At 54.9% G+C, this 13,159-nt stretch overlaps 1 protein-coding gene across 2 annotated transcripts; it reads left to right on the forward strand.

The window, feature by feature from the left end:
• Positions 1-230: 230 nt before the first annotated feature.
• MMP15 (matrix metallopeptidase 15) lies at positions 231-12,635 on the forward strand. Of its 2 annotated transcripts, none has more exons than XM_034425596.3 (10): positions 231-564; positions 677-825; positions 3,577-3,699; positions 4,682-4,989; positions 5,608-5,769; positions 7,212-7,396; positions 8,531-8,669; positions 9,463-9,613; positions 9,688-9,803; positions 10,553-12,635. In XM_034425596.3, the coding sequence occupies exons 1-10, from the start codon at positions 466-468 to the stop codon at positions 11,026-11,028; spliced, it is 1,908 nt and encodes a 635-aa protein (XP_034281487.2). In that variant the 5' UTR covers positions 231-465; the 3' UTR covers positions 11,029-12,635. The 2 variants fall into 2 exon arrangements, with proteins under 2 accessions (XP_034281487.2, XP_087733287.1); XM_087877161.1 differs by lacking the exons at positions 231-564; positions 677-825 and adding exons at positions 1,082-1,562; positions 1,835-2,028.
• The last annotated feature ends 524 nt before the right edge of the window (positions 12,636-13,159 follow it).

Genomic DNA, 13,159 nt, shown 5'->3' on the forward strand with positions numbered 1-13,159 from the left:
TCAGATGCGCTTGGAAGGGTTGTGGTCCCGGTGCTCTTCAACCGTATTTTGAGGTTTTGTTTTTGCATTGGCACTGAATTAAGTAGAAGCTCTTGAAGCGCCTCCCGTTCCCGTATTTGGGCTGCCAAGGCCGCCTCCGGTTCGCAAGAGGGTTGAGGGTTGCGGCTCTGGCGGGGCAAAAGGAGGGCCGGCCCCCCTCGGACGCGGCTCCCTCCCAGAGGCGCTTCATCGGCGGACCTCGATCAATGCGGCCTCCTCCAGCCCGCCGCGCCCCGGCTGGCCGTTAGGCGGCAGCCCCGTCCGCGCCCGCCGAGAGCCCGGCCCGGCCAGGGGCGCAGCGGGCGGTGCTTGGCGGCGGCGGCGGCTCAGGGGGCGGGCGGGGCGGCCGCGGGACCGAGCCCGGCGCCAGCCCAGAAGGCCGCGGCGGGGACGGCCCAGCCAGCCAGCCAGCCAGCCAGCACCAGCATGGGCGGCGGGGCCCGGTTGCTGCCGCTCCTGCTGCTGCTGCCGCTGCTGGTCCCGCGGGGCTCGGCGGCGCCGGTGCAGAGCGAGGCGGAGGCCGAGGTGGGTGCGGGTCGGGGCGGGCGGGCGGGGGCGGCGGTCCCAGCGGCTTTCGTGCCCGCCGCACCTGCCGCTGCCGTGGGCGGCCCCGGGCGCAACTCTCGCTGCCTTGCAGGCCTGGCTGCGCTCCTACGGCTACCTGCCCGCCGCCCCCCGGCAGCCCTCCACCCTCCGCGCCGCCCGGAGCCTGGCGGCCGCCCTGGCCGAGATGCAGGCCTTCTACGGCATCCCCGTCACCGGCCTGCTGGACCAGGAGACGCGAGCGTGAGTGCCGGCCCCGCGCCGCCTTCCCCGGCTGGGGGGGAGAGGGGGGTCCCGGCGGCGGGGGCTTCGGAAGCGCGGAAAGGCCCGGCGGGGGGAACGGGGAAGCCGCGTCCCTCGATCCGCAAAGCCTCCCCGGGATGGAGCGACAGGTGGCCCGAAGGCCCCGCTCGGAAGTCGGGCTCAGCCGGGGGAGGGGAGGGGGCGCTGCGCTCCTGCCTTCCCGTCGGAGCCTCGGGCTGCTTGCGCGGGTCCAAGAGGCGGAAGGAGGCCGGCAGGCAGGCAGGCAGGCAGGCAGGCAGGGCGGCTTCTGGGCTCTGCGCTTCCCCGCGGAGTTTCCCCCGAAGAGCCCGTGGGCTCCGCTGCCCCCCCCGCTCCCCTTGACCCTGGGGGGCCCTCCGGGCACCTGCTGCCCACTGGTCGCTTTGTGGCCCCGCAGCAGCGAGAGCAGCTCTCCCGGCGCCCCGTCGGTCCCGCCCTGCCGGCAGCAGCCCAGCCCTCCCCTCCCCGCTTCTGCCCTTTCCTGGGATTTGCCAGAGAAGTTTGGAGGAGCCGGGATCTCCCGGGGGTGGGGGTGGGGGTGGGGTGGGGGTGGGGGGGGGTGGAGATGCCGGTGGAAAGAAGCACCTGCGGTAAGAGGCCAAAAGGAAGAAAGAGCTTTGCCCTCCCTGAAGCCAGGCTCCTTCTGGGATATCAAAGCGGGCAGGGGCACAGCGGCAAATCTGGCAGCTTGAGTCAAGGTAGGCACACAACTCCTGAATTCCTAGCAGATGTTCACTTCCTTGCCCCAGTTGTGAGCAGAAGGATTTGGCTCTGATGAAGTTTCCTGGCCAGCCAAGTTGGTGAGACATTGGGAAGAGCTGCACCAGCATAGATGGCTGGTTGGAAGAGAAGGAAGGTGGCTTTTCTGTCCCAAAAATGTCACTGCACCATTTGTAAGCTTCACGTGCTCACCCTTCTCCCACCGTTACTCAGCTCTCTTGGTCCCCTTCCTTATTTGAAAATTACACAGTTGGCAGAAGCTTTAGAGGATGGGAAGCAACGAGTTGCCTCTTCATCTGACATACAATGGGACCATCGTCATCTTGAAGCCTGCAGCCTGGATCCTGGCTAAAAAGCTCATGCTAGTCACTTCAGATAACATTCCAGGGGACAATTTGTAAACAAGAGTCATTCGTCCTTTATCCTCACCAGCATTTTTTTAAGGTAACTCTTTTTTGAGGCTTGTTCATAATTTTAAGGTTTTGAACTCATGATTGTTAGGGACCATCACCTGTTATCTTAGACCCAATAGACCATCTTTAAAGGACATGCATAGTCAGAAATTTGGACTTCAAAGGGGCTAACAATTTGATCAAAATGAAAGGAGGAACATGAATATTCAATTGCCTATCAGATTTATCAAATATATACAGCAATAGCAATAGCACTTAAGACATATACCGCTTCACAGTGCTTTATAGTCCTCTCTAAGCGGTTTACAGAGTCAGCCTCTTGCCCCCAACAGTCTGGCTCCTCATTTTACTAACTTCGGAAGGACAGAAGGCTGAATCAACCTTGAGCCTGGTGAGACTCGAACTGCCAAATTGCAATCAGCCGGCAGTCAGCAGAAGTAGGCTGCACTACTGCATTCTCACCACTGTGCCACCAGGGCTCATAATGCTGTATGGTTTGGTTAACATCTCCAGTTTTGTTGCAGATTTATCAAAATATTTTCTGATGTTTTGGACAAATGTGTAGTGGTACAATTGGAGCACATGCTCATTTTTTTCAGAAATCTGATCTTTGTACAAGCCTCAAACGTCTTTGAGAAACCTTGCAGACACAAACTTTTTATGATGGGAAAACTGCTGTTGATTTTCCTGAGTTGGACTGTGGGTTACCAGATCTCTACAGAAGGGCTATAAAAGTATAGTCCGTGTTCTCATGGCAGCCATCTAGAAATAGGACAGATGTCCAGTGTTTTCTGAACTTTGCAAATTATTATAAAATGTGCGACATCTCTATCAAAGTTTCTGAAGAGAGGACATAAGTTAAGATGGTCCAGCCAAGAACAAGCAGGATTACAGGATTTGAAACTCTTTTCCTGTCCCTGTTCAGACAGCCAGGCTGCCCTTGTCCCTCTGTGAGGCAACCACCGAGTGTGAGGCCTTCTCTTTCTCGTTGGACTAGAAGACCCCAAGGCCCCTTTCGGTCCTATGATTCTATGAAAGGCCAAGCAGGGCTCTATTCCCTCGACTTCTCCCAGCTGAATGGAACGACGACATTTCCCTTCAAGGGCTGCTTGCAATCAAGGCAGTTTTCTGGCAAGGAAGGTGTTTCCCAGGGAGAGCAACCCCTCCTGGGCCCTTTGGGCATGCAGAGATTACGAGATTAGACTGTTGGTTTGAGCTCCAAGCTTGGCAATTTGGTTGCAGACGTTTCGACACCATTCGAAGAGACATCGTCAGTGTATTTGCACTAGTGAGATCCTGGCTCCCCCAAACTTCTCTGGCAAATCCCAGGAGAGTGCAGAAGTGGGGAATGGCTGGGCTGCCACCTGCTGTAGAATGACCATTACGACCAAGGGCAGGCCCAGAGTAAGGAGGGAGGCCTGAGGTCAAAGGTGAACCTCAGGATGGTTTTGTTCTGCGTTCTTTCAGTTCTCCTGTTACTTTCTAGAAATGTCAGCAGGCTTAAAAGTCCAGCGAGGAAGATCTTCGGGTTTGCCTTTTTGCTGCTTGTCTTCTCTTCCCTGATTATTGTAACTTGTAGGTGGATGAAGCGTCCCCGGTGTGGAGTCCCTGACAAAATTGGGGCTCAGGTCAAAGCTAACATGCGACGGAAGCGATACGCACTGACTGGACGGAGGTGGAACCAGATGCACCTGACTTTCAGGTATGTCCAGCTGTTGAGGCCTGAAGCGGAGCTACTGGGAGGCAGGGGCTGCTGTAGACCACCGCTCAGTTGCAGCTCTTTAAATGCTGAGTGAGAAGAGGTTCACATACATTTGCTCCATGCCAGGATCTGATGGTTGCAAGGCTCAGATGATTTTGTCAAAGAGGGTTACAAAGACGGAGAGGAAGGGCTGGAGGCAGGGATGAGGAGAGGAGCCAAACATGCACTTCAGAAGGCCAATTCTTGGTTGGGGTCATTGCTTGAAAATTTCCAAGACCAACAGGGACATTTCTTTGTTGCCAGGAGAACAAAGTAAGGTCTTTGAAGATTAGGAATCTTACCTTCACCTACAGATTTATTCTTGCCTTTTGAATTTGAATTGTCCGAGGTGCACCTGAATTATGTTGATTGTACAGTCACAGGTTTGGTCCCTGCTGATTTTCCAGATGCTTGGCATAGCAGCGGTGTCTGGAGTCCCTGGAAGAAACATTCTTCCTATAGATTCTCTTAAGACTCTAAATGCTGAGCAGATTTTGTGGCCTTCGTGGGAAATGGCCCACCTCATCAGATGCCCCCATACCCTGGTCAGAGAGGTGGCAGCTGTGATGTATTAGACCTGTACTGAGGTTCAGTGGCGGAAAAACCAAGCAACAAAGGTGAGGCCTGTGGATAAAAAGTGGTGATTCAAGGCACTCTCCGCTCTCTGCCTTCTCTGGAGCTCAGCACTGTCCTCAGCCGCTCTTCTGCCACAGGACTACTCTTCACCTTTGCTGGAAGCTGCAGTTGTGACTGCTGTTCTCTTGCATCTCCCTTTCAGAAAGCTTGGGGAGCAGGGGGGGGGCTTGCAGCCCAGCTACTGAAGCATGGGGAACTGAGAGATGGAGGGACATTTGCAGGAGGGGAGGCTCGCTGGAGGACTTCCTAACCAAAGGCAGTAAGATTTCTCTGGGTTTCCTACCCACCCCCTGTTCTTTTTTGGCAGCATCCAGAACTATACGGAGAAACTGGGGTTCTTCCATTCCTACAACGCCATTCGCCAGGCTATCCATGTGTGGGACCAAGTGACCCCGCTGATCTTCCAGGAGGTCCCCTACAATGAAATCAGACAGAAGAGGAGAGCAGAGGCAGACATCATGGTGCTCTTTGCCTCCGGGTTCCACGGGGACAGTTCCCCCTTTGACGGCACGGGGGGCTTTCTGGCACATGCCTATTTCCCTGGTCCTGGAATGGGAGGAGATGCTCATTTTGACTTGGATGAGCCCTGGACACTGGACAACAGAGACATGTTGGGTAAGGAGAAAGTTAGAAGGGAGAGAGGGGGGCCTCCCTTGACAGGAGGAGCCACCACTAAGGCAACGGGGATAAGTGGGGGTTGAGCCTGTTCCAAGAAACTAGGTTGAGTAGTCAGACAACTCCCTCCTTAGTTTCCGTGAGGGAAGGGAGAAGCCCATGCAGACATGCAGAATTCTATTTCTATGGCTTTACAGTAAAAGAATCCTGGATGGCCTTGCTTTCTTACTCTGGTCTACCTTGGAAGGGCTGACAGGAGGAAGAAAGGGGAATAGGAAACCTGTGTGGGCCTCAGCCTGCCCAACCAGATGGCACTTCCCAAGTGATTCCCACTTATTCAGTCTTAAGAGAACACCTGTCTAGATTCAGCTGGTGAAGCGTCCTGAGTTTCTATTTTCTTCTTTGCTTGACAATGTATCTCTTCCATCTATACCAGCGGGCTCCTCTTCCTTCCCTGAAGCCAGCTGCTGGCCCAGGTGGCCTCTGACTGGAGGCCCAGGTGTTCTTTGTTCGCCCTGGATGTTCCTCTTCAAGTGCAAAGGGCCCCCTGTAACTGGGCAGGTGTGGGTCAGTGGGGTGCAGAATTTGGAGGCCTTCAGGCTTTGCTGTTACCTACAGGGAACAATCTCTTCCTGGTGGCCCTCCATGAGCTGGGCCATTCCTTAGGCCTGGAGCACTCCAGCAACCCCAGTGCCATCATGGCTCCCTTCTACCAGTGGATGGACACAGACAACTTCAGGTTGCCAGAAGATGACCTTCGGGGCATCCAGCAGCTGTATGGTAAGTGGCAACCGAGTGATATTCTGGGTGTATCTGTGGGTTCAGGCTTAAAAAAAAGAGGGATGCAGGATAAATATTAAAAACTGCATGGCAGGTATCTGAAGATGCTACATGAGTGGGACGCTATTTCCTTCTTCATCTCCTGATCAGCAGTGACCAAGTGGAGATGATGATCTTTGCAACCGTCTTCATGATATTTACCATTCTATCTCGAGAACTGCCTGGCATCTGGCCTGGTGAGGGGTAAAATAAGAGCCTTGGTGGCGCAGCAGACTAAAGTGCTGTTAAGTAGCACCAGCTGCCTGCAATTACCACGAGTTCAAATCTCACCAGGCTCAAGGTTGACTCAGCCTTCCATCCTTCCGAGGTAGGTAAAATGAGGACCCGGATTGTGGGGGCAATAAGTTGACTTTGTATAAAAAGAACACCGCTTGGGGGGGGGGGCAAAGCCCCACTAAGCAGGAATATACAAAAGTATGAAGGCTATTGCTTAAGACATCTCCGCCCTGAGTCTCCGGAGAAGGGCGGCATATAAATCGAACTAATAAAATAAATAAATAAATAAAAACGCCTGCAAGGCATCTGCCAAGCTCCGAGAGCACCAAGGGCTCCACAGTTCAACCATGAGCCTCAGAGACTCTCTTCCGTTGGAGGGGGAAAGGATAGGTCAGAGGGCGACAATATTTACTTTTGGTGGTGGATAAGTGCTCCGTTTGAGATTTGGTCTATATTTGAAAACAGCCAAAGGGCATCCCATGGCAGCCACTGGTTTGTTCCATTGGCAGCGCTCCTCCCTGGGCATAATTTGGGTACGTTCCTGCTGGAAGGAGAGTGAGTTGACTGTAAACAAAAGTTTATTTCTCTTTGTGGGCAACCTTTGCCTCTTGGGCTACATTAGGCCTTCCTGGCATTCCTTCTAAGTCTCCAGAACCCCCTAACCAGCTGGGCTCAACTACCCGTTTCAGCCTCAGGTTTTCAAAAACATTCAAATCCTAGGATTTTTTTTTTTCTTTCTATCATTAGCAATCTTTAAAGGAAACTTTGCAAGCTTGGTCTAGGCATTCAGTGGCCAGGCTGCCTGTGGCCTTCGGAGGGCAAAGTTTGTTATGTTGCACTTTTTATTAAGCATTTCTAAGAAAAAGGAGAAAGAAAGGAAAAAAGAAAACATAGCAGGCAAACATGTATATACACTTCATATACATCATAGAGGTAGGTTAAATTTCTCAATGTTTCATTAATTATGAGTGTAAATAATTGTAAATCATTTTAAAAACTACCAGTCCTTGTTAACCTAAAGTAATATATGAATACTGAGAGCCATTCTCAGCATAGCATAAACCGTAAAGAGGCCAACATTTAAAAGCAAATGGGCTCCGGCCCAGAGGAAGCCTCCCTCTCCCACCCCCGGTGATCTGTGTGCTGGTCTTTCCTTTCCCCCCCAGGGATGCCAGGGCAGCAGCCCACCAAATCCCTGCCGACTGTGGTACCCCGGAAGCCAGACCAGAAGCCCCCAGACAAGCCAAACCGCCCCCCCCAGCCTGGCCCCCCTGACCAGCTTGAGCCCAACATCTGCGATGGCGACTTTGACACAGTGACTGTTCTGCGTGGAGAGATGTTTGTCTTCAAGGTGCTCCTCTTTGCTTTGCTTCTCATGAAGGTTTCGGGGGGGAGGGGTGACTTCTGTGGTGGGGAATCCTGGCAGTTCTGCCAACTGGGCAGTTTGTCCTGAAATGGAGGGCTTGCCTGGGCTTCAGCGAACAGATTGCCCCCTCGGCACTGCAGAGCCAAGTTCTGGCCCTTTCTCAAGAGCACAGACAGGCTCGCTTTGGCTTCCTGTGCAGGAGCCGGTATTTGCTTGCCTGGTTCCTGGCCCCAAATGATGCCATCTCAAATGCCAGCTGAAGAAGGCTGGTCAGGCCTGAGGCCCAGCCTTTGTCCCTCACAGTCACCAACCAGTTTTCTTGGGTACCTGCAAGGAAAAGACGTAACCCCCTCTCACCTCTTCTGGTGGACATTCATTCAGCAGTGACATTGAGATTCAAGTCCATCAATTCTTGACCAATCAAAAACCTGCCCAGCTCTTTTTGAAGGCCAATCAAATCTGTGGCCATCATCACATCTGCTAGTAATGAATTCTCTGGAACTGCTTCAGCTGGAAAAGATTTGAGATCGCTGGGATGAAGACAGGCTGTGTGGGGGCCCTTCTCTTCCCTGCAGAAAGGCCCCGATCCAGAGGACCCCCTTGGCCGAGAGCCACTGGTCAGGAGGATCCCTGGTCCAGTGTCTCTTGGGGAGGGGTTTGTCACCATAGCTCTGGGCCCCCCTTACTTTTTTTGCCTCTCTGGCAAGGTTGGAAAGGATTTCTGCCACATTAGGAAAACAAATTGCTCCACTGGGATTTCTGTGGCCCTTTTGCAGAGTGCAGGTTTTCTGCTTTGCGTTTTGAGTGACTGGAGTCTTCGGCCTTTTGTCTGCTCACCAGGATGGGGGTGGATGGAGCCATTGGTTCTGGAGGAGGGGCAGCCCTGCTTGGATTGCACTGCTGTAGGGGGAAAGTGGCCACCTCGCCGGTGTTTGGGCTGAGCAGGAGGCGGAAGGAGGGCTGGGCTTTGCTGCTTCCAGGGTTACATTCTCCGTTGTTTTTTATTTTAAGAATTCTTGTCTCCTAATGCCATCTCAAGACGTCTTTCTCCTCTGGAGAAAGCCCAACGGATGCACAATTGTGTCCTTCTCAAGTCAGTGGTTGCTTGCTTCTTTTCAGGGCCGCTGGTTCTGGAGGGTCCGGCATAATCGGGTGCTGGACAACTACCCCATGCCCATCGGGTACTTTTGGAGGGGACTTCCTGGGAATATCGATGCCGCCTACGAGAGGCAGGACGGACGATTTGCCTTCTTTAAAGGTGAGGAGCTGCAGCCGGGGGCAGGGGGGGAAAGCAGAGGTTTGGCCGGGCCTGGTCAGAAAAATGGGCAGAGGTTTCTTCTCCCGATTCCAGCTTCAGAGCCGCCTTTCTGGGCCATTGATCAGACGGTCCCTCTGGGGCTAGATAGCGCAAGGGCCCCGCCTTGTTCATGGGCACTAGACGGCCTCCTGCCTTCAGTAGCACAAGCTGGAGGTGGCTTTGGCTGTGTCCTCAATCGTGGCCCTTCTGGCTGTCCATGCTAAACTCTTTTGGAGGAGGCAAAGCTTGCCAGGCCACACCTGACCAAGGTGAAAGTCCCAATGTCTAGGTGGTGCCTGGGAGCTGGCAGGCCAGAGAGAACCTGGGAACTTCTCCCAGTCCTAGCCTCCGTGACAGACAGACAGCTGGGATGAACCTGAAATCCTAATACAAGGCAACAGACTCCCTTTGCTAACTGCTGCTGGGACTTGGTGGATGACAGGTATTCTTAAAGTAAAGCACTTATGTAGGATAGAGCTGATTAAGAAAGAAAGGACGCCATGGAAAAAAGGAGGAAGAGCAAGGCATGTAAACTGTCTCTTTATCAGCACAAAGTGGCCGGGGCCACAGGAGGCATTTCAGCCGCCACCATCACCCCGTCCATCAGAGAGGTTGGGGTTCTCTTTCGCATTGCAGAGGCTGCGGGGGCTCCCCCCCCCCACAGAAACCTCCCTGGCGCATAGTTCCTGGGGGTGGGGGTGGGCAGATGCCCTCTCTTGGGCTGGCCTGATTTCCCTGCCTGTCCTTCCTTCAGGCGGTCAGTACTGGCTCTTCCGAGAGGCAAACCTAGAACCTGGCTACCCGCAGCCCCTGAGCAGCTACGGGCTGGGCCTTCCTCACAACAGAGTGGATGCTGCCGTGTGGTGGGAGCCCACGGGACACACGTTCTTCTTCCAAGGAGACAGGTGGGTCATGGGTGGCACAGCGGCCTCCTCTTCCTCAGTGGGCTTCCCTTCATGGTGGGCCCTTTCCTCTGCAGGTACTGGCGCTTTAACGAGGATGGGAGCTCCGTGGGCCATGGCTACCCAAGGAAGGTCAGCGTTTGGGCGGGGGTCCCTGCTGCCCCCAGGGGTGCCTTCCTCAGCCCCGATGCTGGTAAGTAGAACAAGCCGGCCTGGAAAATGGCAGGGAGAGGGGGAGGCAAATGACTGCAGATGGGAAGGTCACCCTGGGCCAGACCGGGAGGCTGGGCAAGGGAGAAACTCCAGAGGGACAGATGAAGCATTACCAAAGAATTGGAGGTAATCGGTGCAACATCAATTCGTTCTTGAAAAAACGAGCATTTGCTTCATGCCCGCTCTACATAAATTAGGCTCAGCTTTATTAGAACTATCATCCATTTGGGCTGGTTTGTGCCACTTGACCTCCTTCAGATCTCCTGCAGTTCCAGGGTCTGTGAGCGAATTGCACTCATCTCCATGTCCAGAACCCTTAAGCCAGAGAAAAGTAACTCGGTTTGATAGCAGTCAGGTGTCACATGTTGGCCCAATGTAGGCGGTGGTCCTTCTGTCTTGGCTGCACCTTGGTGAACACAGCCGATGGAGGCCTCCAAACCCGGCACCACTGCTTGCCTCCCTGCCTTGTCCCGCTGCCCCCCTCCCCCTCCTCCTGCTGCCTTTCCTCTCAAGGGCAAAGGCGCTGCTGAAGCCACTCGTAGAACAGCCTTTCCAGAAGTCGGGGTGGATCTGAACAGCCGTGCTTTGCGAAATACATTCAGTCCAGGGGATTGTTTGTGCAGAGTAGTGCACCCCACAGAGCCCCAAGAGCCTTGCAGCTGCAGTGGGGGTGGGGGGGGTGGGGGCTTGGGGGCCTTCCTGACCAATTGCCCTCCTGCTGTCTTCCAGCCTACACATATTTCTATAAGGGCAGGTTGTACTGGAAGTTTGACAACGAGCGGCTGAAAACGGAGCCCGGCTACCCCAAGTCCATCCTGCAGGACTTCATGGGCTGCCAGGAGGAGGTGGCTGTGGAGCCAGATCCCGGCCATCGCTGGCCTGACATGGGAAGGCCCCCCTTCCAGCCCCGGCAGGACAAGGAAACGGAGGAAGGCGCTGCAATCCCCCACCCAGGCCCAGAGGAAGAGGAGGAGTCTGTGGTGGAGAAGGAGAGGGGGGGGCGTGGGGAAGAGGGGGGTGGGGACGTGGACATTGTGGTGCACATCAATGATTACCCGCTGACGGTGAGCGTCGTCATGGCGGTGGTGCTGCTGTTTCTGCTGCTCTGCGTCCTGGGCCTGGTCTATGTCATTGTGCAGCTGCAGCGGAAGGGCCGGCCCCACATGCTGCTCTACTGCAAGCGGTCCCTGCAGGAGTGGGTCTGAAGCCAGAGGGCTGCTGTGGGGCAGGGCCAGGAAAAGGCTCCTCTCCTTCTGCACCCTCCTGGGAACAAGGCCGTCTGGCTGGGGGGCACCCTGGGGCTTGCACAGACTCTGACCCGTGGCAGGGAAGGTTCAGGGGCCCACCTGTGGGGCTGCAGCCCAGTGCCGATGCTGAAGGCTGAGCCACTTCTGGCTGGAGGGATTGTTGGCCTGGTTAAGTAAGGAGGAGAGAGGCGGCTGGCAAGGCGTAGTTTTTTCCTAAGTTGCTGTTGGAGATAAATCCTGTAGCTCTTGCTCTGAGATCCTCCATCCACGGGGATCCAGGGGCAGGCTTCACTGTTTGGGATCTGTAGATCTTCTTCTGCATGTGTTCCAGAGACATGTTTGGATCTGCTGGAGGCAGGGAGACCCCCTCGTGCCATTTGCAGCAGCTGGTCTTGGCCAGCAGTGGCCGTCATCAGTGGCCGATCGGCCAAAGGTGGAGGGAGGGGCTGACATCCTGAAAACCTTGATCTATTTTTGTACATTTTTTTTTCCAGAGCCTCTTTGGTTACAAAGCTAAGCATGGAGTATTTCTTTCTACTGTAATAATATTTCTATTCCTACTGATATTTACTTCTGCTTGAACCCCCCTGGCTGAACAGAGGCTTCAGCCAAGGTCTGGTTGGGTGACCGCCCCTTCCAGCCTTCCCCCCGTCTTCCTGCTCCTTGGTTCTCTGGAGTCGCTCCTTGATATGCCCCCAGGCCAGGCCCACTGCTGGCTCCTTAAGTCTGACTTGTACCCTTGGGAGGTGCTGGATGTAGCTCTCCACGAGGAGGGGTCTTTAGGTTCATCCTGAGGGCAGCCAGCAAACCAGGAACAGGGTGATGAGAGAAAAAGGATCCTTTTCCTGGATCTGTTAGCCACCGACCCGTGTTCAGGGACTTGAATGGCCACCAAATCCACTTGAAGCAATGAAACTCTGACCACCCCTCTTTGGGGGAGGGGAGAAGGTCCCTGAGCAGTGGCAGATGGAAGGAACCGCCCACCCAGCATATTCTACGTGGGGGGGGGACCCCTGACAGGCTTCCTGCCAAAGATGAGACCTTTGTGGGAGCAGGTCAGCGAGGCTGCAGCTGCCGAAAGAATTTCTGAGCCACCGCCTGGGCTGCAGCTTCCCCCACCCAGACGTGCTCGGGCTGTGTTGCATTCCTCTGCCCGTCTGTCCATCTGCACACAAACCATCACCTTGCCTTCCTTCTGTGCCTGGCTACAGCTGGCCTTTAGGGAGGAGGCCAGGTTGCAGTGACCTGGACAAGCCAGGCCTGGCTGTTCCCCCACTCCCTCTCTCCCTTCCTTGTACCGCCAAACATCCACTGGGAGCCTCCTGTTAAAGGCTGCCTCCTACGGCCGCTTCCTGCCTCCCTCCTGGGGGCTGCCAATCGATCTGCTGCAGTTGGTATTTGGTGCATTAGGGAGGGTAGCCAGGTTGAGGAGAAGCATTTCCTCTGCACTGAATCTGGCAGCTTGTCTGCTGATTGGGGAGACTGGAAGAACTGATTCATGTAACACACATAAACATGCAAATGGTCATCATTCACAGGCTGTCAATAAAAGTCATTTGTGCTGACGCTTGGTGTAAGCTACCTTTTCTTCTGCATGTCCTCGAGCTGGCTGCATTTCCCAAGATGAAGCTCCTTCTCCTCAGAAGGTGAGCTGAGGACCAGTCGGAGGCCTTTTGAGCCAGCCTGGGCACGAAGGGGCTGGTGAGGACAGCTTAGGACAGCCAGCTGAGGGGTCAGTCTGGCAGTCCTTCAGGGGCCACCTGGAGAGCTGGGGCAGGCCACTCCACTCAATCCCAGCCTGACTCGGGTCCCTTGCTTTCCTCAGCTGCCTAGGGAAGTCCAAAAGTGATGGGGAGTTGTGGCCCCATCAGTCCTGGCGGCCTTTTTCCAGAGCCCCCCCCCACGGGACAGGTAGAACCCCCCACACACACACAGTTTAGGGGATTTGGGCCTGGTCTCTTGTACAACAGACCCTGTCAGGGCGGCGGCTTTTTCTCCCTCCTGCCAGGAATGGGCAGGCTCTGTGATTGCTGGCCAGATGTGCCAACCTGAGGCCTAGGGGGCTCCCTCTCGCCTGCCCAAGAGCCGA

Source organism: Pantherophis guttatus, chromosome 11 (assembly GCF_059756535.1).
Source record: "Pantherophis guttatus breed Tessera chromosome 11, ASM5975653v1, whole genome shotgun sequence".
In the NCBI taxonomy this organism is placed as follows: domain Eukaryota; kingdom Metazoa; phylum Chordata; class Lepidosauria; order Squamata; family Colubridae; genus Pantherophis; species Pantherophis guttatus.